Here is a 27,434-nt window from a genome sequence, read left to right as displayed (position 1 = left end):
GCTTTTGAGTACTCAAAATGTGGCTGGTCCAAATTGAGATGTGCTGTAAGTGTAATATACACGACAGGTTTTGAAGACTTAGTATGAAAAAAAGAATGTAATATTTTAATAATTGTTTTATGTTATTATATGTTGAATGATATTTTAGATATTTTGAGTAAAGTAGAATATATTATAAAAATTTATTTCACCTGTTTATTTTTACTTTTTTTAATGTGACTACTAGACAATTTTAAATTACCTGTGTAGCTCATATTATATTCTATTGGGTAGTGCTGGGCTAGAATATCACAGCTTTCCTACTACAATGAAAACATGTGAGGTGAGGATTTCAGATCTTTGAAAGATCACAATGAATGCGTAGTTTTAAATTAAAAAGAAATCTTTTTGTAAAAATAAAACTAGAATCTCAAAAGAAAAAAGCCAATGGCAGCCTCTTCAGCAAACCTAGATGAGGAGGTATCCTCACAAACCCCAGAATATGGGTAGGTTGGAGTAGCAGGACCCACACACATTGCATGTGGAAGAACACCTGTGTGGCAGAAGGAATAGAAGGGGGAGCCCAGACACACAGAAATCACCAACGGATCCCAAAAGGAAAAGATATCACTTTGGTTGGGAAACTTGAGCAAGTGTCTGAGAACAACTGGCAAAACTGCCTCCAGTTGCCGGGGAATGCAGAACAGACCATGGGGACACACTGAGAAGCTGCGGGAAGATTAGAAGGTACTGGGATGAATTTTAAGAATCTCAGAAATTTCTAACAAAAACTGCTTTTGAGAGAGTCGAGTTCTGAAGAAATGCTACCAGAAATAGAATCCAAATTGAGCAGGGCAGAAACATGAAGTTTGAAGGGAAGAGAAAGTTGTATTCAAGCTAGGGGAGGGCTACATAGCAGCTCGATTTCAAAACGGTGGGTATGGCTGCACAGAGAGACCATGGCTTTAAATAGTTCACTTTAAGGCCAGGCCAGGGAGCTTGCAAGCCATGAAGCTCGGAAGGCTACCTGTGCTCACTTCAGCGCCTATATGGAAGTCTCCTCCTGACTGCATGTGAAAACCCATTTCATTTAGACACGAGTGACAGAAAACGATTTCATTTAAACCCCCTAAAATGTACTGTAATAAAAAAAGATATAAATTAATAGAATTAATATAACAACAGAAAGCAAAAGCATATCAGAAAAATATGGCCACAAAGCAGATGAAAACTATAAACTATGTTATAAAATAAACACAGTAATACTGTTATTCAATAGAAATACTATTATAGTAATACTGTTATTCAACTATGAATAAAAGCATAATTCAGAAATAGGAAAACTCAAAGTAATAAAAAGAATACTTACACAGCTCTGGAAAAAATTATTTCACAATAGAGACTAAATTAGAAGGAACATGAAAAATAGACAATACAGTAAGTACAGCAAGAAAAAGAGAATATATAAGAGAAAAACAACAAATTTGAGAGGAAGTTACAAATGTAAAAAGATAGGAAGAGAGTAATTAATATTAGTATAATTGGAGTCCGTGAAGAAGCATGAAACAAAAGAAATATTTGAAACAGATATCAACAAACCCTCTTTTATTGCTGGTAGGAATGTAAAGTGGTTCAGCCACTGTGGAAAACAGTTTGACAGTTCTTTAAAAAGTTAAATATAGAATTATCATATGACCCAGCAATTCCACTCCTAGACATATACCCAAAAGAATTGAAAATAGGTACTGAAACAAATATATGTACACACATGTTCATAGCAGCACTGTGCATAATCACCCAAAGGTGGAAACAGCCCACGTGTCCATCAACAGATGAATGGATAAACAAGTGGTATATACATACAGTGGAATATTATTCAGCTATAAAAAGGAATGAAGTGCTGATACATGCTGTAACATGGATGAATCTTTGAAAACATGCCAAATGAAAGAAGCCAGACACAAAAGATCACACATTGTATGCTTCCATTTGTATGAAGTATCTGGAATAAATGAATACAGAGACAAAATGCAGATTAGTGGTCCCCGGAAGCTGGGGACAGGGAGAATGGAGAGCAACTGCTTAACGGGCATGAGTCTTTCTTTTGAGGTGATGAAAATGTTTTGGAACTAGATACAGGTGGTGGTTGTACAACATTATGATTATAATAAATGCCACTGAATTGTTCACTTAAAATGGTTAATTTGATGTTATATGAATTTTCCCTTAATAAAAAACAAATTACCAACCAATTCACTCTTAACAAAAAAACTATCAACAAAATTTTCCTGAAATAACACAGGATTGAATCTGCATATTGAAAGGGTACACATGGACCTAGAATGATTAATACCAAGCTATGTTTTAGTAAGGTACTGGGCTTTAAAAATAGGTCAGGCAATGGGGGCCGGCCCAGTGCCATAGTGGTTAAGTTTGTGTGCTCTGCTTCGGCAGCCCAGGGTTCGTGGGGTTGGATCCCTGGTGTGGACCCCCACACGGCTTGTCAAGCCACGCTGTGGCGGCATCCCACATACAAAATAGAGGAAGATCGGCAATTTTCCTCAAGCAAAAAGAGGAAGATTGGCAACAGATGTTAGCTCAGGCCAATCTTCCTCACCAAAAAAAAAAAAATAATAAATAAATAAAAGCTATTAGAAAAAACAAAATAAAGCAGACAAAAGACCAAATCGCTTATAAGAGAAAGAAAAGATTAGGATTAGATAGCTCAATGGCAGCATTTTATACCAGAAGGTATGTTTAAAATACTCAAGGAAAGAAAATATGAGCCAGAGATTTTATATCCAGCCAAAGTGACTTCAAGTGTAAAGACTACAAATAAATAGTCATGAACATACCAGAAATCTGGGAATATTGTTGTGAGACCTTTCTGAGAAATCTATTAGACTAGAGAATGAGCTGAAGTCATAGGAGCAGCTTTGGTAAAAAGTCTGGTGGTGAGCATAGAATATGTTTACTAGTAGAACTAAGACAACTGGAGTTACAGATGATAAAATAATATTTAAATGTTATATGCTGAATGCTCTGCAATATAAATACAGTGCAACTATCAAAAATGGGAGAAAAAGAGTATTTTGAAAGTAGTGTAAGCTTGATGATTGTTCATAGTTATTAGCTGGAAATAGATAACACATTATTAAATGCTGGAGAAGAGTAAGGGAAGGGGGGAGAAAATGTTACTAGTTAATTTCATGACTGTTCATAGTAGGGACAATATCTTAAATACAATCTAAAGAGGAAATTAAGGATATTATCTGAAAGTAATTACTAGAACAAAGATACAAAGCTTCCAGAATAGTAAAATATATATATTTTAAAATCTAGCAAAGAGCAGTGAAGATTTTACATGTGTATGTGCTATATACAACTGTAACTTGAAAAATATGATGAAAGGTTAAAAATAAACAGACGAAATTATACCAGGTAAATGCAAATAAAATGAAAGCAGAGGTTGCAAACTTAATAACAGATAAGATAGAATTCAGGCCAAAAAGTATTTAATATGAGGTAGGAAACTATTGATGTACTGAGCTACATTAAAATTAAGCACTCTGTTCATCAAAAGACACTGTTAAGAAAGTTCTCCCATCAAATGGGAGAAAGTATTTGTAATCATACCCACTAAAGGAGTTCATAATAATATGTGTGTATGTCTGTGTGTGTGTGTGGAGAGAGACAACTCCTATAAATCAATAAGAAAAAAATAGACAACCCTGTAGAAAAATAGCCAAGAGACTTGAACAGACACTTCACAAGAGAATATCCAAATGGTCGATAAACATATGAAAAGGTGGTCAATCTTATTAGTGATCAAGAGGTTTAATTAAAACAACAACAAAATGCCACTACAGACAATACTCAACTTACGGTGGTTTGAATATATACTTAACAGAACTGTATTCAATATGTACCAAAAGACAGGTTCATAGCAACATCAGTTGAATAGTCAAAAACTGGAAACAGCACAAATGTCCATCAAAAGTAGAATGAAACTGATAAATTGTAGTATATTAACTTAGTGAATACTACATAGCAGTGAAAATGCATGAACTGCAGCTACACAAAACAGCACAAATGAATTTCATAAACATAATCTTGAGGTAAAAGCCGGACACAAATGATTGCATACTCTATGATTCCATATATACAACGTTCAAAAACAGGCAAAACTCTCTATGGTATTAGAATTGACTGTATGACTGAAGGTTTCCTTTGTGGATGGAAGTAGTGATTTTGTGCATAGAGGTAGTGATTGGGAGGAGGTCACAAGGAGAGTCCTGGGGGGCTAGTAGTGCCCTATTTCTTTTTTGGGGTGTTAGTTGAATGGATATGTTTATTTTCTGTAATTCGTTATATGTCTTCTTCTCTGATGTAAGTTATACATGAATAAAAAAGTTATGAAAAAGGAATGAAGAAGTTCTTTTGATATGGAGTGATCTCCAGGAAGTAAAAAAAGCAAGATGCAGGGCAGTGTTTGTATTATGAAACATTTAAGTTTGGTTTATAGCACGCCACTTCATTTCTTGTCCCTCTCAGGCCATCCCTGACTGGTTATTATACCCAACCCACAGTCCTTGGCCATCTGTTCTCCCTTAAACTAGGTCTTGGGATATTCACGTCTCTGTGCTCCTAGTCCCAACCCTAGTCCCAGTTTATCACTTGTTTATTTCCAACATTCTATGGGATAGTTTCTGTTGAATATATCATAGTTGACACAAAAATCAGCATGTCTAAAACTTAAACTCATCTTCTCTCTTGCTCGTGTCTAAATTAGCTACCATTCTAATCTTACTATTTCCCTCCATGGCTTTACTGTTCTCCAAACTTGAAATGTGAGTTATTGTTGACCTAATCTTCTGCTGGACATCCAGTCTGTAAGTGTTGCTGACAGTTTCCTTTCAGCATTGTAAAATGCTTTATTTCCATTTACAAAGTTACCATGGATAACGTGTCATTTATAAAGCTACAATAGGGTGTTGCTGGTGTCCCTGTCTTCACCTCCTTACCTGTAAATACTGTGTTGCTAAAATGTCATTGAGAGAATATGTTGCAAAGTTATATAGGGATGATGCTTGCACAACTCTATAAATATACTAAAAACCACTAAATTGTACACTTTAAAAGAGTGAATTTTACCTGCCGGCGCGGTGGTTAAGAGCGTGCACTCCGTTTCAGCGGCCTGGGGTTCACAGGTTCGGATCCCGGGCGCGCACCGACGCACTGCTTGTCTAAGCCATGCTGTGGTGGCATCCCATATAAAGTAGAGGAAGATGGGCACAGATGTTAGCCCAGGGCCAATCTTCTTCGGCAAAAAGAGGAGAATTGGCATTGGATGTTAGCTCAGGGCTGATCTTCCTCACCAAAAAACAAAAAAAGAGGGTGAATTTTATGGTATGTGAATTATATCTCAATAAAGCTGTTATTAAAAACAAAAACAAAAATGTCATTGAGAGCATGTGGTGATTTCCTGTCAGATTAAATCTCAGTTTTGGTTTATGATCCAAAACCATTCATTGTATCCATTCTCTTTCCTACCCAGTCTTGTCCAGTCTATCAATGTACAGTTCCTCTAGGTAGTCTAATCTCCTTGATAATAACATCTGCATGTTCTAGTAAGTGTTTCATATGTAAGATTAATAATCTTAGAATAGTCAAAGCCATGGATATTATCCCTATTTTAAAAGTGGGGAAACTTGAGTGGAGACAGAATGATTTATCTGGAATCACAGGGTTAGTATTAGAATTCATTTCATCTTTAAGATATCTATTGAGCATCTTTTATGTTACAGGCACTGGTTGGTGCAGTCGGAATATATATATTCCAATCATCTGATCCCTATATTCAAAGAATTTACCTAAGATGCTTCTAGTCTCTCTCTGTTTCTGCTAGTCTTCTTCCCATGTCTAGACTGCTTTACTGCTTCTGTTTTGTCCTTGTTGTCATTTAACTTTAAAGCCCTTCTAAACTCTGTTTTCCTCACTAACCCTCTTTAAACCTTCCTTTACTTCGAATTCCTTGGGACCATGTGAATTCTATATATATCTGTAACTTGCCACGTTTGTCTTTAGTTGGTTCACATGCATATTTATCACCTCAGTTGATATGAAAGTTCTCAAGGGCATATATAATTATCATCCATAATTTTAAATGTATTTTCCACAATTTTTTTCTCATTGTGCCGGCATAGGTCTGGGCCTCTAGATGGTTAGTAAAATTATGTTGAATTAAATAGAACACTAAGGCCTTGTCTTGATCTGTAATCTACTGGCTGGTTGGGAAGACCAAACACACACAAGGGACACATCCTGTGCACAATTGTAAAACAGTGTATCAATTGTGAAAAATGAAAAACTTCAAATTAAATGGTTAAGTGGCACTGATCTGTTGTTCTGCTACACTGTAACTGTTAACTGTATCTTAAAGTTAACTCCGATCTTTAGGCCCATTGTAGCCTCAGTAGCTCATACCTTAGCGCCTAAAATAACTTTACTAGATAGTGGTTAGGCTGATTTGGGCTAGTATTCTCTGGCATGAAAACAGAGCACCACTTATTGGCCTCTCCTCTAATATACTGTTAATGTTAGTGGACCACTGTAGCACATATTGTCTCTACAAGATGATGAACTATCCCATACCTGTGTATTTTCATGAACTTTCTAGATAAAGGTGAAACAGAAAAGTCTTAAAGTAAGCAAAGTAAAATGGAAGTAGCATTCTGTGTTATTAGAAGATGTTTATCGTCGAGTTCTCTTGCCACTCAAATATCTTAGTCATACTGTTGATTTTGTGTCGGTTTGGATGGATATCCTATAACTCAGATAGTGGTCCTCTAGTGTTCATCTGTTCATTTCAAAGATAGTCTCCCTATGTCATTCTTGAATAATAATTATTAGAGTCAAAATAAAGAAAATTAAGCATACTAACTGTATTTTATTGTTGTTTTATAAGGCACAGTTGGTGGATCTGAAATCTGAACTGACAGAGACCCAAGCAGAGAAAGTCGTACTGGAGAAAGAAGTTCACAATCAGCTTTTACAGTTGCACTCCATTCAGCTTCAGCTTCATGCTAAAACGGGTCAGAGTGTTGACTCTGGTACCATTAAGGCAAAATTGGTAAGTGATTTAGAGGGTGACATATACTTACACGTATTTTAGAAGATGAAGAGGACAATTTTTAATGACGCTTTTTAATTGTAAAAGGTAATATGTGCGCATTGGGGGAAATTTAGAAAATACAGGAAATGTAAAGATTAACGTGACCATCCACAGTCTCATCCCCTAGAGGTGATCAGTGATAATATCAATAAACAACTGATACTTAGAATAGGATTTTTCCTATTTAAAAGTATAGGTATAAATATATTTAAAAGATATGTATAATAACATATAAACAGTCTTTTCCCTACTGTGTAGTTAGGATTAAGTTCAGCTGCATTTAACAGAAATCCCAACTAAGATTGGGATTATTTTTGAATCGTACAAATTATATTCTCTCATTTTTCTTTCTTCTCTTAAAGAAGCCCTGAGACAGGCAGTCCAGAGCTGATATGGCAGCTCCACAGGTATCAGGGATCTAGGTTCCTTTTGTTGTGCTCTACCATTTTTAGCCCATGGTTTCTATCTTCAGGGTTTCTTCATGTCTGCATTCTAGGCAGGAAGAAGGAAGAATCTAAGGGAAGGGCAAAATGATGCTTCCCAGCTGCATTAGCCTTCTTTAAAGAACTTTTCATAAAATCCTCCTTAACAATTTTTGCCAACCAATTTAGCCATCTCATTGGCTATCCCAGCTGCATGTCAATCTCTTAGTTGGTCACATGGCCTCCTCTAGTAAAATTGGAGTTCTCTTAATAAGGAAGAAGGGGAAAATGGAATTGGGTGCCAACCAGTGGCACATTTTTTCTTTTGCTCTTAATATACTATAAGCATTTTCCCTGCCACTGAACACTTTGTAATGTTGGCATAATGTTTCATGATCTAAATTTTCCATAATTAACCAATGCCCTCTTAATCAATATGGGTTGTTTAAATAGAAATGTTTTTGTAAGTCTCATTTCAGTTTAACCTCATATGTATTAAGTGTGTACTATGTGCCAGACACTTTGTTAGCTATCAGGGACACAGCAATAAATAGGACAGATATAGCTTGGGAGAGGCAGGAGATGGAATGATGCTGATGTTGAGAGTAATACATTTTTTAAGTTTTACCTGTTTTCAGTTAACTCCATTTGATTGGTTAATTAGTTTCTAACACTGGTATGTTAAAATTGATTTAAATTAATATTTACATTCTCCTAAAGTCCTTTTAAATTCTGAAATTTTATGAATCTAAGTGTTTTTTTTTTAATTGAAATGAGTCAAATTCATAAATGCTTCTTTGGAATATTTGATGTTAACATTGAGAAACAATGTACATTTTCACTAGAGAAGAATTTATCTGAAGTTTTAATATTAAATTTGAAACAGGCTGCTACAGTGGAAAGACATTGAATCAGGTGTGTTGAATAATTCTGATAAAACAAAAAATTTTAATCTAGTACTATATAGTTAATACTGTTGCTAATGGATTTGCAAATATATTTGTTCTAACAAACTTTACCCAAATGATAATTCAACATATGGGAATTTTCCTTGTAATGATTATACCACTAGATAAATTCATTTGTTTGATATTTTTCTAATTATAAAACTTTTTTCTTATATCTTAAGTCTGTCCCCTCTGTGGAGGAGCTGGTAAGTATGCCATTTCTGTTTTGCTTTAATATGTCATGCTGACGTCTTCTTAATGTTTTATTTGCATATTACGTGTTGTCACTTTGTATTTGAAAATGATGTTAATGATGTGCCAATACCTGAGAAGTTCAGTGGGTGGCCCATTGCTCTTTTCTCACTACACATTGTTAAAAGATTTTTCTTTTGTTTGTGATTTGTAGCCATTATTTATAGAACCCATCAATTTTTGACAACTTCTGAGCCTTGTAACTTGCTCAAACCTCTACTTAGGAAAAGCAATTGGTTTTCCCACTTGAGTGTCGTGAAGATATATTAAACAGGCCTGGTTTTTTGCTCCTTTTCTATTTGAATTTATTCCCAGAGAAAGAATGTGCATGTTGGTTTTTTATTCATCCACTGCATGTGTTAATAACTTCTCAGCAGTCTTGAGAATTGTGTGGACTTTGAAACAACTAAATTTTGAAACCCTTTACCAGAAATTGTTTTAGAAAATAACAATATGCAAATTCTTAATTTTACCACCACCCCAACCTAATCAGGTTCCAATTTGTCATATGGCTTTACTTCTTTTGAAAACATACTATTTGGATATCTAAATTCAAAATGAACTTCTTGGTTGTTACCTAATAATAAACAGGTTAACTAAAAAAAAAAAAAAGTTTTTTCTTTAAATCTAAAAGTGATTAACTTCAGCTTTCTTAGTCCTGCTCTGGCTAGTGTCTGTTAATTTCAGGCCTGAGAGTTTGTCAGATTCATTAGGGGTTTGAATCATTAAAGCAAAGTGATGGCTTAATATGTTTCTCATATTTCATAAGTATTATATAAATAGCTCATTCAAGTAATTGTAAGTACATAATCTTCAACATAAAGTTTATTTAGCCCATAAACCAAAGAATTCTTGGTCTTCTAGGAACTCTTTTTCTGAAACAAACAGCATTAACCATAATAAATGTTATAAAAAAGAATTTTGTTCATGTTATCCAGACTGTGATTCTTCTGGAACTGATACCTGCCCTTTCAGGAAATAGGTTCTGAAATAAATTGAGATTTTAATAATTCCAAAGTTGTAAAAGGGGGATTCTAGATTATTAGTTCTTCAAATTCCTTAAAAACAATATCTAGAAGTTATGTTCTAGTGGTTATATTTTTTTACAGAAGTTGAAGAAGCCTGCTAATTAATCTTCCTTCTGTTTATCACATACATATCACATTTTTGATCAAAGAAGTGATAAATATAGACAACATTTGGTATTTGTCATTCATTTTAGCTTGTTAATTACTTCTTTATTTTTAAGATTGTGATACTCACTGCCCTGTATTTGAATATATTACATATTGATGTTTAAATATGTCACATATTGATATATGGTTGTCCAAGCAGTAGACCAAAGCGGTTAATTTAGTACCAAATATAGTTAAATTACCAAAACAGTGAAATTAGTACCAAAATATATTCCATGAATTGCTAAAAGTTTGCTTGTTGTTTCTCAGCTTCTTAATATCCAGAATAAAAAGAGAAATAATTATAGTAATCAGTACCCATACAGTAGAAGCAATATCATTTGCCATTTGCTCAAGAGAAACAATTTTTCCTGGTGCTAAGGTAGATCTTTAAGTCTCATAAAGGGGACATGGCGTATAGTGAACAGTGTCTTCCACATCTTGTCAACAAATATAACCATATTTTCACAGGATTTATAGATTCTGTAAATTAGTGAGTCAGTCAGAGCAGTTGTAAGTCAGTAGAAGCAGTTTTACTCAGGATAAATGCAAGTTTGCAGTGTTTGGATGGTTTTCTTGATCCAAAAATAACACTTAAAATATCTTTTAAGTGTTATTTTTGGATCAAGAGGCCCTTATTCTACTCTCAGAAGGGTTTTGTTTGGCCACACAGTTTGTGTGGGTGTGTAAATTCGAATTTGATTGACCTTAGGCAGGATTTTGTACCTTCTGTTTTTCACTCTACTTTGTCTTGTACCTGCCTATCTGTCCTGTGCTTATCCTGAAGGCATTTACATTTATAACCGTTATGATAAAAATTTGATGGCAAAGATCTTCAGGTTATATTCTCTGGCTAACACCTATAAATTCACATATATGGACTATCTACCAAGTGGAGCATAGGATGGCATCCTTATATGAGAGCTAAAATGGATGTGCATCCTATCTTATAGTAGGCAATTGAGGTCAGTATTTTCCTCAGAAAAGAGTTCTTCATTCATTTTAACATATGGACAAATAGATGAGCCAGATCCCAAAATTCAGTGATAATCTACACCATAGATATGCTTATCTATAGACATTTATAATGTGTAAATGTTTTAATGCAGTTGTTACCAGCATTTCTCCATGACCATAAAGTGTTTTTTTTTTAACTAGAATATCTGTTCTAATTTAAGCTTTGTAAGTTTCTTGTAGTCTTCTAAAATAAATTAACTATAGAATGTATCTCTATGTAACTGAATGATTTTGACTTACTTTATAGAGTTGTTTCATTAAAGCTAAATAAATGTTTGGGCACAACCACCAGAGTGATTATTTATTTTATTTTAGTTTCTTGAGTCATTTTTAGAAAATAAATACAGAGTAGATTCAATTATTCATTGAAGGCACTCCTATTAGCATGTGATAACATGAGCTTAGAGAAGACCACTTCTCTTAGTATTTTCAGTATCAAGATACTCCAAAGCATACAGTTATCTTATCTAGAAGTGGTTCCAACACCTTCAGGTACTAGTTAAAAAAGAACTGGATCCAAATCTGTGTGTTCCATTTTATAGAAGTGAAATGGTAGTTTTTATCATATGCTTTCATTGTTGGTATCATAGACTGTGTGCTTTTGTGTATTTTAAGGAACATGGTCTATTGCTAAAGAGTCTTAAAAGTATTTTCATTACGTTATTTTTTTTTTTTTAATTACAATAGGAAAGAGAGCTTGAAGCAAACAAAAAAGAGAAAATGAAAGAAGCTCAACTTGAAGCTGAAGTGAAGTTGTTGAGAAAAGAGAATGAAGCCCTTCGTAGACATATAGCTGTTCTGCAGGCTGAAGTTTATGGCGCAAGACTGGCTGCCAAGTACTTGGATAAGGAACTGGCGGGAAGGTGTGTAAAACACAGTGCCCTTGTCCTCTTAAGTGACAAATTGGATATTTAATGAAGTTGACTCTTATCTCATGTGGTAAATTAATCTTTACCATAAGAATTATTTTACAGTTGGGTATAGCTTACTGTTGTTAACTTAATATTGATAGCGTTATATATTGCAGATTTATTTAGCCATACTAAATAAGTATTTCTGGTTTACACACACACACACACACACACACACACACACAGATAGTAACTTACTGTGAAATGCTAACAACTCTAGAGCTGCATTTTTCAGTCATTTCCAGCCTTGACACCATAACAGATGATGTTCATAAGTACAGGTTGACTTCCATAAGGAATTCTTTCTGTGATCACTGAAACCCAATCTTTCTTGCCCCTCAAAAACATGTTGGAATGAGTCATTTTATCATAATAATAGAGTTCTGCTTGTGTTAATTTTTTACAGTGAATTGTTCACAAACTTTGGTGATTTATTATTAGTACTAAATAATTTTATGCTCCTTATTTTAATGTCACATTAAGAACTGATGTGAAGCAAATAAAAGTAATTTATATCATGTTGAAGTGCACATTTTCTAATAACTTTTACCACATTTAAATAATTGTTTTATAAAAAGAAACTGTCATTAGAAGAAGTGTTTTTGTACAGTTAGACTCATGTAAAGGCTAGTATTCAATAATATCTGAGTTTGATGACCTACCTTGATTGCCTGCAAGACATGAAAGACGTTAATTGACGTTAGTCTCATAAATTGTTTTTTAGATGTATTTGCATTAAGTACATGATTAAAGGTCTCATTTATTCTTTTTTTTTTAAACTAGTTATCCCTTGAAGCCATCTGTCCTTTTCAGAGTTTTCATGTCTTTACAAATCTGGGAGATATCAGGAAGTTCCTGAGTACTAGTTTTATTATTAACTTAGACTTATGCAAAAGCTACTTGTGTTTAGTAATTCTTCTGAATTCTCCCTATAGTACACATAATGAAAAACTAACTCTTGAATTAACTCTTTTTCCCAATATGAAGGGTCCAACAAATACAATTACTAGGACGAGATATGAAGGGACCTGCTCACGATAAGCTTTGGAACCAGTTGGAAGCTGAAATACATTTGCATCGTCACAAAACTGTCATCAGAGCCTGTCGAGGCCGTAATGACCTGAAACGACCTCTGCAAGCACCCCCAGGCCACGTACGCTTGCTTTCTTCCTCTTTCTCACTCAACGCCTTCCTTCTGTCTTTACTCAGAAGTCTCTTCTATTTTTTTATTCTAGTAGTATTAAAACCTTTATTTAAAAAGTGAAAGTGGGATTAAACTTATTTAAAACAGATGCATATTTAAAGTTTTGACAACCCATTGCTCTTTTCAGACTTACCAAGGCCCTGAAAGTGATATTTCTGAACACAGTGAACTATTGCTAGCAAATGCACGTTGCAGTACCTTGGCTTGTATTTCATAATTTTCCTGGATCATGATTAGACATGTTTAAATTTATTTTAAGTTTAGCGGAGAGTGTGTGGTCATATTGATAAATTGGCAAATATTTTGGGGTAGTTCTTTAAGGGAATTTTTGGTAACTAAATTCAAATATAGTTTCTGAACTAACATTTACACCTGTTTGGTCTTGAATTAAGATAGAATTTGAGATCTGTATCCAATTGTCTGCTTCTGTAGCCACCATTGTATGGGAGCTTTCCTTTCTATCTAGATAAATCTTTATTAAATTTCGTTACAACAGCTGCTTGATAATACAGACCTTAATATAATAAAAGCGTGTCTAACTCCTAACCAGTGGCTTACATATCTTAGTACCAGATAAAGCATGGCCTTAAATAGTAAAATTATTTGTTGCCTCTGTAAAGATTATTGTAGGAAGAATTGATATATACATGGAGTTGGTGGGAGAGGAGTGGGAATTGCAATAAACACTTACGCCATTGTCTTCTCTGGAGCATTGGTGGTCCCCATTAACTTCCAGGCAATGGCCAGATGACAAAAGTTATTTTATGCTAAATAATTAGAGTATGAACTTTAACCTGATAATCATGGGGTTTTTAAATAAAATGGTAGACTTAATTAAGATTTAACATTATTTTGACAATTACTTTGGTATAGTGAAGAAGATATATTGGAAGAGGGCCTAACTGGAGATACATTCGAAAGATACTGTAGAAATCCAAGGAGAAAGTGAGGAGAGCAGGGAAAGTGCACTTGAGAGGAAGGACAGGTTTGAGAGAATTAGAATCAATAGGACTTGGCGTCTAACTGCTCTTGGTTAAATAGGTGAGTGAGAAGGAAGAGTCTAGGTTTTTGGTTTGGGCAGCTGGGTGAAGTGATGGCATTCATTGATAAAGAAAATAGAGGAAAAAGTAGATTTTGGGGAAAAGATGATATCAGTTTTAGACATGTAGTGTTTGAGGTGCCAGTGGGACAGCCAAGATATATCCAGTTGGATATATGACTCTGGAATTCAGGAGAGAAGTCTGAGTTGAAGAAATATTAGGGAAGTCATCCTTCTGTTATAACTGAAACCATGGAATTGATTGTCACACAGGGAAAGTATATAGAAAATAAAAAGAACAGGAGCCCAAGGATGGAAAGAAACGTTTATGGAGTGAGGGAAAGAAGTGGATCACCAAAGGAAGGAGCCTGAGTTGGAGCTGTAAGATACAGGCCATCTAGGAAAGTAGTATAATAGAAACCAAGGAAAAGAGAGTTTCAGTGAGGGAGTGGCAAACAGTATCAACTTTCTGCAAGGTTCAAGTACGGTAGTGACTAAATAAAATAGTCATTGGATGTAGCCATATTGGTTATCAGTGACTGTAGAGAAGACAATTTCAGTGGAGCAAGTCGGGGCAAAACCCTAATTATGGGGATTGGAGAAATGAGTGTGGGAGGCAAGAAGGAGATATAGTTAGGATAACTGGGAAGGTTAAGGAAATATGGAGGGAGGATTGTAGCTAAAGAAGACAGTGGGCAATGGAAGGGTTTTTATTTTGTTTTGTTTTGTGTTTGTACATAGTCAGTGTTTTAAAGCTGGAAGAGGCTTACAATTTGCTTATATGCTACACAGGGGAAGAGTAAAGGTACCAGAGAAAGAATTATTGATGGAGCAAGGTCCTTTATTTAAGAGGTAGACACCAGGGCTCAAAGGAATGAAAAAGTAATTAATGATCCAATTGGCAATTTTTCAACCCTACAAATCAGTTAAAATGGATGTAGATCTTTAAGATATTTTCCAGTGAAGATAAACAGTTACCCATTTTTATTTCTTGAAGATATTTGTTCATCAATTAATTCTGGCAAGAATTTTTTTTGTAATGTCCTACAATTTAAAAAGAGATGTATCAGTATTAAAGAAATGAACAAAAAGGTGAGAAAATCATCTATACATTTCACTATATTAACAGAACAACTATTTTTGCTTTTCCATTTTATCTGTTACTTTCTTAACACTATTGTGTGTATCAATTCCAGGAAATTAATAAAGATTTCTAAAAGCAAATTATATAGCAGGAGTTTATTCTATTTGGTATATTATTTAAATAGTACTAATTTTTCTTCTTTTTTCCCCCCCAATAAGGATCAAGACTCTTTAAAGAAAAGCCAAGGTGTTGGTCCAATTAGAAAAGTTCTCCTCCTTAAGGAAGATCATGAAGGCCTTGGCATCTCAATTACAGTAAGAAGTAGTGCTTCCAGTCTCCTTTTCTGCAGTCACCTAGTATAATCACGCTGCTTTGTAGGACATCATTGCGAAACAAAGTATTCGGGATGTATTTTCTAAATAACTAAATTTATCCCCATGGGCACCAACACTTTCGTGTAAACTTTTTTTTTGTATGTACTGTTATGTATTACTGTAGTAATAGTATTAGCTTAGTAAAAGTACTACTTTAGTAAGCACAGTTTAACATTTTCATCATGACTCAGGTCGTGGTTCTGTACCATATCCTGTGATGCCTCTAGAAGCCTTCAGGAATGGATCTGACTGTTTTTTTTCTGTTAAATGGCTCCAGATTGTAGTGTTCTTTTCTCTAGAGTATCTGTTATCTTCCTGTCTCATTTCTTTGCTGTCAGATTTCATTGGCTCTTGAGTCCAAATATACTTCCTTTTTAAATTGGATGCCTTCGCAAACAGTTGTCTTGGGTAACATTCCTGAGAGAAATCTATTATATAGTACATAGATTTGGCGTGATTTTGCTGTTGTTCAGAGCTTTGTTCCAGATGAATGAATAAGGTGGCTTTACTCTAATTTTCCTTTGGTAATGCTTAGGCACTACATAAGTTCATTTGCTTTCTGGTATTGCTTAATGTAGGAATGTTTCTTATAATAAAAAGTTTATCCAATGGATATTTATTGAACACCAACCTTTTGGAATGCATTGCCCTCAAAGAGCATAAATTTTAGTAGGAGAAATTATATATACACACACACACACAAATAACTATGGTACAAGCTAGAAAGTGAAAGGTACCAAATACTGCATTTCATCAATTCTGCTTTGCATGTTTTTTCACATTTTAGCATTTCTGAAGTTGAAATTCATCTTACAATCTTATAGTTATTTTTGTGCTACATAAAATAATGGTATGTCTTATCATTCATAGTGATTTAGAATTGATAAAAATATGTTAGTGCTATGGACTACTGATACATAAAATATTTTTATTTGTGTTTAAAAGAGTTTAGCTGGTGGTAGTTTTCTGGTTTTTCAGGGTTCCTTTTTTTTTTGGCTCTAGAATGTGTTTTAGAAAAGCACATGTATGTTATTAATCATTTACTCAGAAGTAACTCTTTGATAATCATAATAATTTACCATTACCTAAGTAACAAATAAGATTTCACTCAGCATAGACAGTATAGTATAGGTGCTTATTGAAATATATTTTTAAGAAAATATTTTGTTAGAATAGTGTGTGACTATACAAAGAGTAAACTAATTTACTGCTTTTGTTTGTTTGTTTTTCTGGTTAGGGTGGGAAAGAACATGGTGTTCCCATTCTGATTTCTGAGATCCACCCAGGGCAACCTGCTGATAGATGTGGAGGGCTACATGTGGGAGATGCTATTCTGGCTGTTAATGGACTGAACCTAAGGGACACAAAGCATAAAGAAGCTGTAACCATTCTTTCCCAGCAGGTAAGTTCCCTTTATGTAATTAAAACTGGATCTGTCAGTTGGTTCTTTTTGAAGCTATTGAATATTTTATACTTTCCTATAAGGTTTCTCTTATATAAAGATACTAGTTTCCTTTGATTTGGGGCTTCTATCGAAGATTCAGCCAGATTTACTGAAAAAGGAGATTTTATTTGCTCTCTTCCACAGCTGTATAACTGAGCAACTTACTTAAGTCCTCTGTGCTGCAGTGTCCTTATCTGAAAGCAGTAAGGATTAAGCATGTTAATACATATAAAGTGCTCAGAATAAGACCTGGCACTTAGAAAGCAAAACATCATTAATGACTGAAACACTGTACAAATATATTATAGAAAAGACAAAGCTAGAAGTGTATTGATTTTAAAGTCATTAATGTTAGAACCGAAAGGTCCTTAGAAATCATTTAGCCCAACCCTCTGATTTAAAATGAGTAAACAGAGGTTCTTAGAGATTAAATGATTTGCTCAGGATTGCAGAGCAAATAAACTAGAGTTGGGATTCATATCCAGGAGTCATATTTGTTATCCAGTGTAGTTAAGATTTTTTTGTTTTGTTTTGTTTTTTCTTTCAAGAATAGGGTTGAGGGAATTGGAGAGACGTTGGTAGTATGCTGAGATGTTTGTTGGATCATCAGTGTAGTATGCCAGTGTGGAATTGAATCTCAGTGTTGGAAGTGAATTTATAGCTCATTTGGTTCAACTCTACATGATGCATAAATCTCTACAGTATCACTAAATAAATAATTGCATTAAAAGGAAGGTTTGTTGATGATAAAGCTGTTCATTCCATTGTACATTGCTGATTTTTAGAAAGCTCTTCCTCTTATTAAGCCTAAAATCTGTGTCTCCGTGACAGCTACCCACAGATCAAATTCTGTCATTTAGAACTTTACTGAAGACCACAGCATTGTTCATCTGTCTCCCCAAAATGATATTTTTAAAGCATTATCTGATAAGAGAGATCTACGAATGCAACCCTAGCCTCAAGTTAGTGTTTTCTTAACCCAGCTTGGCTGTCATCCAATGGCATAAGAGTGGGATGAATGCAGCTGTGGTAGGCAGTCATAACGTTTTAAGGAAATGCTAAGCACATGTTAAAATTCTGAAGCATAACCTTAAACTGCTGGGAAAGAGGAGCACCAAAGAGACTTAGTGAGGAGCGGTAAAAAATGGCTTGCTTTCTTTTGAGCAAAGGCAGGCCATCATTTTCAGAGTTGTAAATACCAGACTTGTGTGTAGTGATTATAGTCTCTTATTAAATGACAATTATAGCTTGGAATTTTTTTAACATAAAATCTGTAATCTTTACTTGAACATAAGGTTGTTAAAGAATAACAGTACAAATATTGCACATTTAGTCTAGTGTGGTAGAAAGAGCAAAGAGCAAGGACTTTGGATTCAAATATCTGTTTTTCTGTTTTACTTGTTCATGATGTTGGAAGAGTTATCTGCTCTCTCCAGGACTCACTCAGGTTTCTCATTCATGTAAAAGAGACTACAATAGAGTTATTCTGAGAATTGAAGGATATAATTTTGCACAATAAATATAGTAATTTCTATAGAATATTACTGAACATAATACCTTGATTAACACTATGTCTGGTACTCACTGGAAGTTAAGGCTCAAGACCTATTCAGTAAGGAACAAGAAATCATTGTACAGAGGTTTCTTGAATTAGTCAAGGAACAGTTTGTGCAATGCCCTTAGGTGCAACTTTAATATCTATTTAGATGGATTTGCTGAATTGCTATGTAAAGTACAAAATGGCAAAATGACTTTTAAACTGAACATTTGTTCCAAAATTCTGTAAATTGAATAGTTAACATCCTTTTTTATTTTAGGTCTATTAGCAAAAATATCGTGATCAGTAGAAAGAGCTACTGTAATATTAAAAAGAAATTACTCATAGAGAGGATTCATGGAGTTGGTCTGGACACAATGGCTTCTAAGTTCTCCTCTATCTCTTGAGATTCTAGAATTTCATTATTTATTGTCTTGAAAGGAACGACATCTGAGGTCTGACTACTTCTCCCCACCCCAAAGAATTTGGAAATCCTTTTTTAATTACAATTAGAATAACTTGACTTCTTCATTTTCTTTCCCCTTTTAGAGGGGAGAGATTGAATTTGAAGTAGTTTATGTGGCTCCTGAAGTGGATTCTGATGATGAAAATGTGGAATATGAAGATGAGAGTGGACATCGTTACCGTCTGTACCTTGATGAGTTAGAGGGAGGTAGTAATCCTGGTGCTAGTTGCAAAGACACAAGCGGGGAACTCAAAGTGTTACAAGGTAAAAATCACTCTAAATTTATTATTATTTATTATTAATAAACTTTTAAAAAGAAAGCTTCAGATATTCTCAGTAACACTATTTTAATGATTCATTAACAGAATGCATAACTTTCCCTTGCTTATGGTTTTATTGCACACAGGTAACTATACCAAAATTTTATTTACATAAAAGTTTTTCCAGATTCATCTTGGAATTTAAGACAGGTACATTACTTGAACTACAAATGATCCTTGAAAAATAAATAAAATTCAAGTTTTCTAGACTCTGAAACAAAAACCAACATGTCTTTTAGAGTAGATATATCTTAATGTCATCTTGCTGTCTTAATGCAAATTCTTCTGTCATACAATGATTTATAGACTAAATATGAGTAAGTGATTAGACTGTTGTCTGTGATTGTTATTAGAGTCAGGATATGTGATCTTAAGGATTTTTGGTTTGGGTCCTTTGCTATCATTTACACATATTTTAAAGAAAAATTGTAGCACTTTCTTTTACATAGAGCATCGGTTCTTAAATTGTGATCCATGGATCCCTGGGGGTCCCTGAGACCTGTCAGGGGGGTCATGAGATCAAAACTTTTCATAATAATACTAAGACATTGTCTTTTTTTGCTGTGTTGATATTTGCACTGATGGTGCAAAAGCAATGGGGGTAAAACTACTGGTGCCTTAGTATGAATCAAGGCAGTGACACCACTGCACTTAGTGATGCCACTGTACTAGTGACACCACTGTACCAGTGCTCATTGTTTTCCTTGTCATCCACTCAGAGTAAAAGAAGAAGAAGAAGAAGAAAATGTCAGTTGCACTTAAGACTATCCTTGATGAAATAGTAAAAACTGTTCATTTTATTAAATCTTGACCCTTGAGGACATGTCTTTAATAGTCTGTGTGATGAGAGGGGAAGTAGGTGTAAAGCACTCAGTCTGCATGCTGAACTAAGATGCTGGTCTTGAGGAAAAGTACTTAAGTGATTAAGTTGCTAGCTGAACTAGCCATGTCTTTCATGGAAGACAATTTTTACTTGAAAGAATGACTGACAAATTATGGGTTGTTCAGACTGTTTGGCAGCCATTTTCTTTAAAATGAACAAAGCGAGTCCATTGCCTCAAGGAGAACAAGTGACAGTACAGTCACGTGCTGCATAACAATGTTTCAGACAACAATGGACCGCATATGTGACAGTGGTCCCATAAGATTAGTACCATATAGCCTAGGTGTGTAGTAGGCTACACCATCTAGGTTTGTGTAAGTACACTCTATGATGTTCGCAAAACGAAAGAATCGCCAGTGCATTTCTCAGAGTGTATTCTTGTTGCTAAGTAATGCATAACTATGTATTGCCAGTGATAAAATATGAGCTTTCAAGTGAAAATTTGAATTTTCTAAGATGCATCAACCACATGAGCTTGACAGCTTCCCAACACTTAAAGAACTTTTCTAATAAGATTGGTGGTAGTATTAATGAATGTGATTTTTTGATATAGTAAAACAAAATGTGTCAGTTTTTAGAATTGCTCCATAACTCAGTATATACATATATATATATATATTTTTGCAAATGACCAGTGTATAATGTTATAAAATCCTGCATGGTTAAAATAGATATAGTAAAACAAAATGTGTCAGTTTTTAGAATTGCTACATAACTCAGTATATACATATATATATATATATTTTTGCAAATGACCAGTGTATAATGTTATAAAATCCTGCATGGTTAAAATAGCCATTCAGAGTGCAAGGTAAACAAATGGATTTTAATGTACCAGAGTGCAAAAAGTTCATAGATGTGATTTCAAATGCTATATTGTCAAATTTTGGTATAATATCAAAGAACAATATTGACAGTTATCTGAAAAGGCTATTAAACTACTCTTCCCTCTTCCAACTACATATCTGTGTAAAGGTGAACTTCTTTCATATGCTTGTAACAGATTGAGCAGAAGCATGTATGAGAATCCAGCTATCTTCTATAAAGCCATACATAAGGATATTTGCAAAATTGTAAAATAATGCTACTCTTTTTTTTTTTTTCTTGTGAGGAAGATCAGCCCTGAGCTAACATCCATGCCAATCCTCCTCTTTTTTTTGGCTAAGACCGGCTCTGAGCTAACATCTATTGCCAATCCTCCTCCTTTTTTTTTCTCCCCAAAGCCCCAGTAGACAGTTGTATGTCATAGTTGCACATCCTTCTAGTTGCTGTATGTGGGACGCGGCCTCAGCAGGGCCGGAGAAGCAGTGCGTCAGTGCGCGCCTGGGATCTGAACCCGGGCCGCCAGTAGCGGAGCACGCGCACTTAACCACTAAGCCATGGGGCCGGCCCGTACTCTTCTAAGTTTTTTGGAAAAGAGAGTTATTTTCACTAACGAATATGTTATTTATGTTAACATTTATTGGGTTTATTGTCATTTTTAACAAAGTAATAAATTTTTTTAGATTTCTCAGTTTCAATTATTAATATGGTAAACATCAGTAACCCACATAACATTAATAACCCACACGAACAGAAGCTCTTTGGAGTCCTCAATACTTATTAAGAGAGTAAAGGCATTCGGGACCAAAAAATTTGACAACTTCTGGGGTAGAGTTTATAGTGAATGGATGAATTGTTGCCTTTTTGGTAAGCCTGTATGTTGAATTACCTACACAAAGACATTATTATTAAAGCAATTATTGTTCTCCGCTGCATCTTTTTGTTTTTGTTTTTGTTGTTTTTTTTTTATTTTTTATTGGTGATCCCCATGCATCTTGAACAAAACTATTGTGGCAGTATGTCAAAGCCTCACACTGTTGGGCTGTTCTCCCTTCGATTTCATTGTCTTGCACGCTTTCTGCTATTTTCTGTCAGGATTAGAAAGCTTGTCCCTTTGTTTTTTTGCAGCTGAGGCTAAAAGACATCTCTATCACCTATGTAAATTGCAGACCACCTAAAATGTGGCTCAAATAACCAAAAATGTGTACTCTTAGGATATATTACTATTAACTGACTCAGATTACAAAAAATATATCCATTGGTTATTGTTTAGCACATGTCCATACTTCATACCTCCCTAAATAGATGACATAGTCAACTCTCATTTATTTGTAAGCCTATTATCTATTTTGTAGATTAACCAAAATTACTTTTAAATTTTATCTGGACATTGTCTTGCCAAATGAGATTTTTAGTGATAAACTAGTATGTGCCTCAGTGAAATGAAGTTAAATATTCTGAAAGCAGTATGTAAAAGAAAATCAATTTACAGTTCAATAGAAATTTCTATAAGAAGAATTGATTGAATTTTGCAATTGTGTGTATCAATTCTAAATTTCATGGAAAATTTGCTAGGAAATTTTATACAATTTTTAGATAGTTCCAATAGATAATATTAAAAAATTTGTACATTTGATATCTGCTATAAGAAGGAAGAATTCCTTTGTCAGAAATTGCTAACCTGATTATTTAATCTAGGGCCCTGTTATTTGCCTCATATTATTATCATTAATTATAGTGGGTCTTCCTTTGTTTTTGCTCAATAAAATTATGATTTTTTATTTTTTTAGACTAGAGAGTATCTGCTTTTTTCCTCTTTCTTTCAGGATTTAATAAGAAGGCAGTAACTGATGGACATGAAAATGGAGATCTAGGAACTTCAAGTGAAACTTCGCTAGAAGACAGTGCTTCTAAATTAGATGATCTGCACAGTCTGTATCATAAAAAATCTTATTAAATTGACTATATCCCCCTGCAAGATTGTTAATCAGACTGTTCTGAATTTGGGGCGCTAGGGAAGAGAGTAACAAAGACTATACAAGATCAAGGGAGGCTGTTTGTTGCCTAAATGAAAAGTGGGTACCTCAGGGCTTCATGTGAACAATTCTAAACACGTAAAACTCCGTTTTCTGTGGTATACCGTAATTAACTATTGCATGTAAAGCAATTTTGATTTTCTTAAAATTGTAAAGCACCAAAGCATGTGTTTCCCAAAGGGATATTACTAGGCTCTTAAGTACCCAATGAAGCAGTTTCGTTTGGTTCCTTTCCTTGAGTAGGACAGTGCTAACTGGAATATAAGAAATAGCCTTTAAATACAAGAGAATAAATGAATTCATATTATATATTGCAGAATGTTAAGTACAGTGTTTCAAAGGACAGAACTTGACTCAATGAATTGCAGAAATGTAGGCTTGACTTAATTTTTTTGAAACTGAAAGAATGGTTTTGTTTTTTTTTAATTTATTGTGCATACTGATATCTAAATCAGTTCTTAATGATCATTTATTGTAATGAGTTTGCCTTTCAGCTTTATTCGATGCAGTACAAAGTAGTTTTCTTTAAGCAATCCTTTATCAATCAATGCTGCACTAGAAATAGTTTTCGAAAAGTTATTGTACATTGTACTTTTCTGGTTTGTAAAAAACGCAGATGAATGTAAAATATCTGTTTGCAATTATGTTGATCTGTGTGCATGGTTAGTGGAGCATTACATTATTACTGTTTAGTCGGAAACGCTTTTTTTCTGGGAGCCACGAAAGACAGTTTTATACATTTTGAGTTGTTCATAAAGTTTATCTTGTGGTAGTCCTGGCACTTAAAGATACATTTTTCTGGCAGTGAAAGCTCAAGTTGATTACTATGTCAACAAAATATGTTGCATTCAAACAGCAGTTTTTTTCTCAGAGTAACTGACTTGCCAATCATCTAAAGAGCTGAGGTGCTGGTGGGCAAGATAGAGGAAGACGTTTTGATCCAGTAATTGTTTTGTTTGGCTTTTTTTGTCAGTGTGATGTGTGACTGAAGGGCTTTTCATATGCAAACGACAGATTTGCTAGCTCTCTTATCCCAGGATGCAGCATAGAGCGCTTGCCCTCTTATTTACAGGCCCCTGAACCCAGCTGGGGAAAGGAAAACATTGCATTGGAAGAAGTGATAGTCTTGCCAATATCACTGTTTTATTATAGGATATAGGTTTAAGGGGATATTAAGTGGGGAAAACCTACAAGGCTTTTAGAGTATTATCAGTATCTTCATTTCTAATATTCAGATGTTATGTGATATAAAACACATTTTCTTGTCTTTCCTAGATGCACTATATATTTGTTCATAGGTAAATCTATAAAATGTATATTTTTTTTGGTGGTTTTGCTATTTATAAATTTTATGTTTTAACTGTTGCTCATTTATGGCTCGTTTGGGGTGGGGTTTTGTTCATCTGTATATCACCATGTTAGTTTGTAATAGAAATGCACTTCATAGTATGTTGTTATTGATATTAAAATACCTTAGCATAACGTTGCCTCTAAGCAAAAGCTAGTATTTAATTGTCCCACTGAATAAGGAAGCTACGTGTTACTGTTTGCTCCTGACAGGCTAGGCCCCTTAAAAGAAAAAAAATGTTTTTTCCTCTCTATTCTCCCTACTCCAAACACATAATCTCTATGCATGACATGAGATCTGCAGACTGGATTTTAGCCAGTGTATTCATTTACTCAGAAAAATTTCCATTGTAACATATCTGAAAACTTTGTTGTTGTGACTTAAAACCATGTTTTTCTTATCTTTTTAAAACACAGCCTTTGGGATGGGATGACCATAGCATTTTTTCAGAGAATATCCTTTATTTACTATGACTGAATCCTTAGGAAATACTAGCTAAACCTTTTGATTTTCAAGAACTATCTAGTAAGTCTATAAAGAGTTTCTTAGAGCCTTGAATTGGCATTTCTTTGAGGATGCTGTGTACGAAGGATTGTATGAGATGGGTGTGATATAAACTCCTGTCAAGGGCTGATAAGCAGAATGAAAAATTTTCCGGGTAGTTTAAAATTGTACAGGTCAGTTCACCTGGGTTTGCAAGGCTACGTGAGAGCAACTGTTGCTCAGATGCTGCTGTGAGCTTCCTGTCAGGTGTTCAGAAAGGACCCAGTTAAGAGTTCATTTTAGAATATATGGTTTTGAGGGGATAAACTAAGAGTTATAGACTTTTTCCAAAGGACTAAATGAGAGGCAGTTGTTATATTTTCACATTTATAGGAAAGAAACTCATAACACTCAGGTTTCTAGGACAAAACCAAACAGATAAGGAGAGAACTGTTGCAAAGCCATTACAGTTAAAAAGTAAAAAGAAAAATACACACATGCACACACAAACACAATAGCTGAGGAAAAACTTTCAATAGAGTGTGAGGGTTGTGTGTGTGTGTATATATTTACATTTTAACCTCTAAAATTCTCTTCTACAATATCTGTTGTGAATGAGATGGAAAAACAACATTTGGGTTATGAGACTTGTTAAAATAAACATAAGAGAAATGAAAATTTTTGAGTCTTGGTAATTATAACTGAACAGTTGCCAAAAGTTAGCACAGCTTGTCGTTGGTGCTGGTTTTATTCCCCCCACAGTGGGCTTATTTTCTTTTCATATTTAGAAACAAAATATATTGCTTCCTGTGTGAGTTGCACATTATTTGACATCCTTATTATGTAATCCACTATTCCACCTATCCAGTCTTCCACTTAGGGTCGGCCTCAAATCTATAGGATTTATGACAAATGTATTAGATCTAGTTGAGTTTCATATTTTTTTATTAGCCTGTAAATAAAGATGGCATTACATTAAAATGGTATTGATCTCCTTTTTTAAAAAAATAAACATTTTACATTTCTTTCACATTAAATATTTTAGTTCATTATTTATTTCTATTAGCTTCTATTATTTGTACCAACATGTCATAAAGTCCATGCAAAGGCTGAACCTAGTTTTTTTTTTTGGTAGGAATTAACTGTTTGGTCTTAGGAACTGTTTAATATGAGTGAGCTAAACACGTCGGTTGGAAGGAGCTGCCTGAGCAACTGTGGGAGCAATTTTGTGCCGCAACTTAGCAGACGGCAGAAACTCGAGTCTCCTTAGGGTAGTTTTGGGTTACAAATGTTGATAGCCAATGTTACCTATGAGCATAATATTGATACGCATTAGCAAACCAAACCTATTAGATACCATCTAAGAGGATATTCTTCCATTTTATCTAAGCATATATAATTTAGAAGTTCCCAAATTATGTTAAATAAGTTTTAGAAACACCTGTAAACATTGTTCAGCTTCTTTGCCTCAGAAGTTTTATATATGGTCATTTATAGTCAACCCAAGAACGAGATGTGAAATGTGTAGGAAAGCCTTTTCTTTGTTAAAGGTATCTGAGGTCAATCAGGAAGATAAATGGTATTTTATTCTGAGTATTTATTAACATAAATCAATTTTAGAAAATTACGTGTTATGAACATTTAGAAATTCTTATTTTTTGTCATGGACTAACCTTGATTTAGCCCTAATACAATATGCTGTCAGTTTATTTATTTATTTTTAATAATTTTATTTATTTTTCCCCCAAAGCCCCAGTAGATAGTTGTATGTCATAGTTGCACATCCTTCTAGTTGCTGTATGTGGGACGCGGCCTCAGCATGGCCAGAGAAGTGGTGCGTCAGTGCGTGCCTGGGATCCGAACCCGGGCCGCCAGCATCGGAGTGCGCGCACTTAACCGCTAAGCCACGGGGCCGGCCCTGTGTGTCAGTTTAAAGCTCCCACGCCATCAAGCAATTTGGAAAAGTCTCGTTCCAGAATTCGTCTGCACAGGATATTGTTTGATTTATGAAATGTAAAAGATTATTTGATTTTCATTGTTAATCAGTGTTTAGTTTAGGTGGTTTTATATGTTTAACCAAAAGGTTTTGCAAATTACCATGTGCTGTTGGTGCTACATTTATTTGATAACAAATCTTTTTCAGGTGTACTTTGAGAGCTGTAACCACTGTTGTGTCTCAGATCTCCAATAGGAGGGTGCATAACTGAGTGAGGGAAGGCACAGCTGCTGCCCTCTGAACTCCACCCACGTGTTAACACAGAGGCTCCGCTTCTCACCTGCTGCTGCCAGCCAAAGACTGATCGTGACAGGGATGTTATGACTCCTTGACTTTGGCTTGAGGACCCCTGACAATCTTGCCAGACTCCGTTAGGATTACATTATAGTCTCTAAGTTGCTTTCACTGAACCTTCGTCCCTCCTTTTGTTCACCTGGGGTCATACCTTAATGAGGATCTGGTTGCCTCCCAGCCTCCCACCAACGCTAGCTTCCTCCCAGTTTTTCCTCACCAGTGCTGCC

General features: G+C 34.7%; 1 protein-coding gene across 2 annotated transcripts in view; it reads left to right on the top strand.

Moving 5' to 3' along the window:
* The window catches only part of GOPC (golgi associated PDZ and coiled-coil motif containing), a 42,176-nt gene extending 14,953 nt beyond the window's left edge, over positions 1-27,223 (top strand). Inside the window, exons 2-8 of one of the 2 annotated variants that reach the window (XM_004422258.3) lie at positions 6,947-7,111; positions 11,654-11,829; positions 12,865-13,030; positions 15,423-15,518; positions 16,816-16,980; positions 19,109-19,289; positions 22,877-25,898. In XM_004422258.3, the coding sequence (XP_004422315.1) occupies positions 6,947-7,111; positions 11,654-11,829; positions 12,865-13,030; positions 15,423-15,518; positions 16,816-16,980; positions 19,109-19,289; positions 22,877-23,007 (1,080 nt within the window). In that variant the 3' untranslated portion in view covers positions 23,008-25,898. Of the gene's footprint in view, positions 1-6,946; positions 7,112-11,653; positions 11,830-12,864; positions 13,031-15,422; positions 15,519-16,815; positions 16,981-19,108; positions 19,290-22,876; positions 25,899-27,060 lie in introns of those variants that run through there. The other variant, XM_087444033.1, reaches the window with a different exon arrangement.
* The last annotated feature ends 211 nt before the right edge of the window (positions 27,224-27,434 follow it).

This window comes from Ceratotherium simum, chromosome 19 (assembly GCF_057802395.1).
Source record: "Ceratotherium simum simum isolate JZ-2026a chromosome 19, ASM5780239v1, whole genome shotgun sequence".
Lineage (NCBI taxonomy): Eukaryota > Metazoa > Chordata > Mammalia > Perissodactyla > Rhinocerotidae > Ceratotherium > Ceratotherium simum.
Note: the sequence above shows the minus strand (reverse complement) of the source record. Positions and strands in the feature narration are given on the sequence as shown.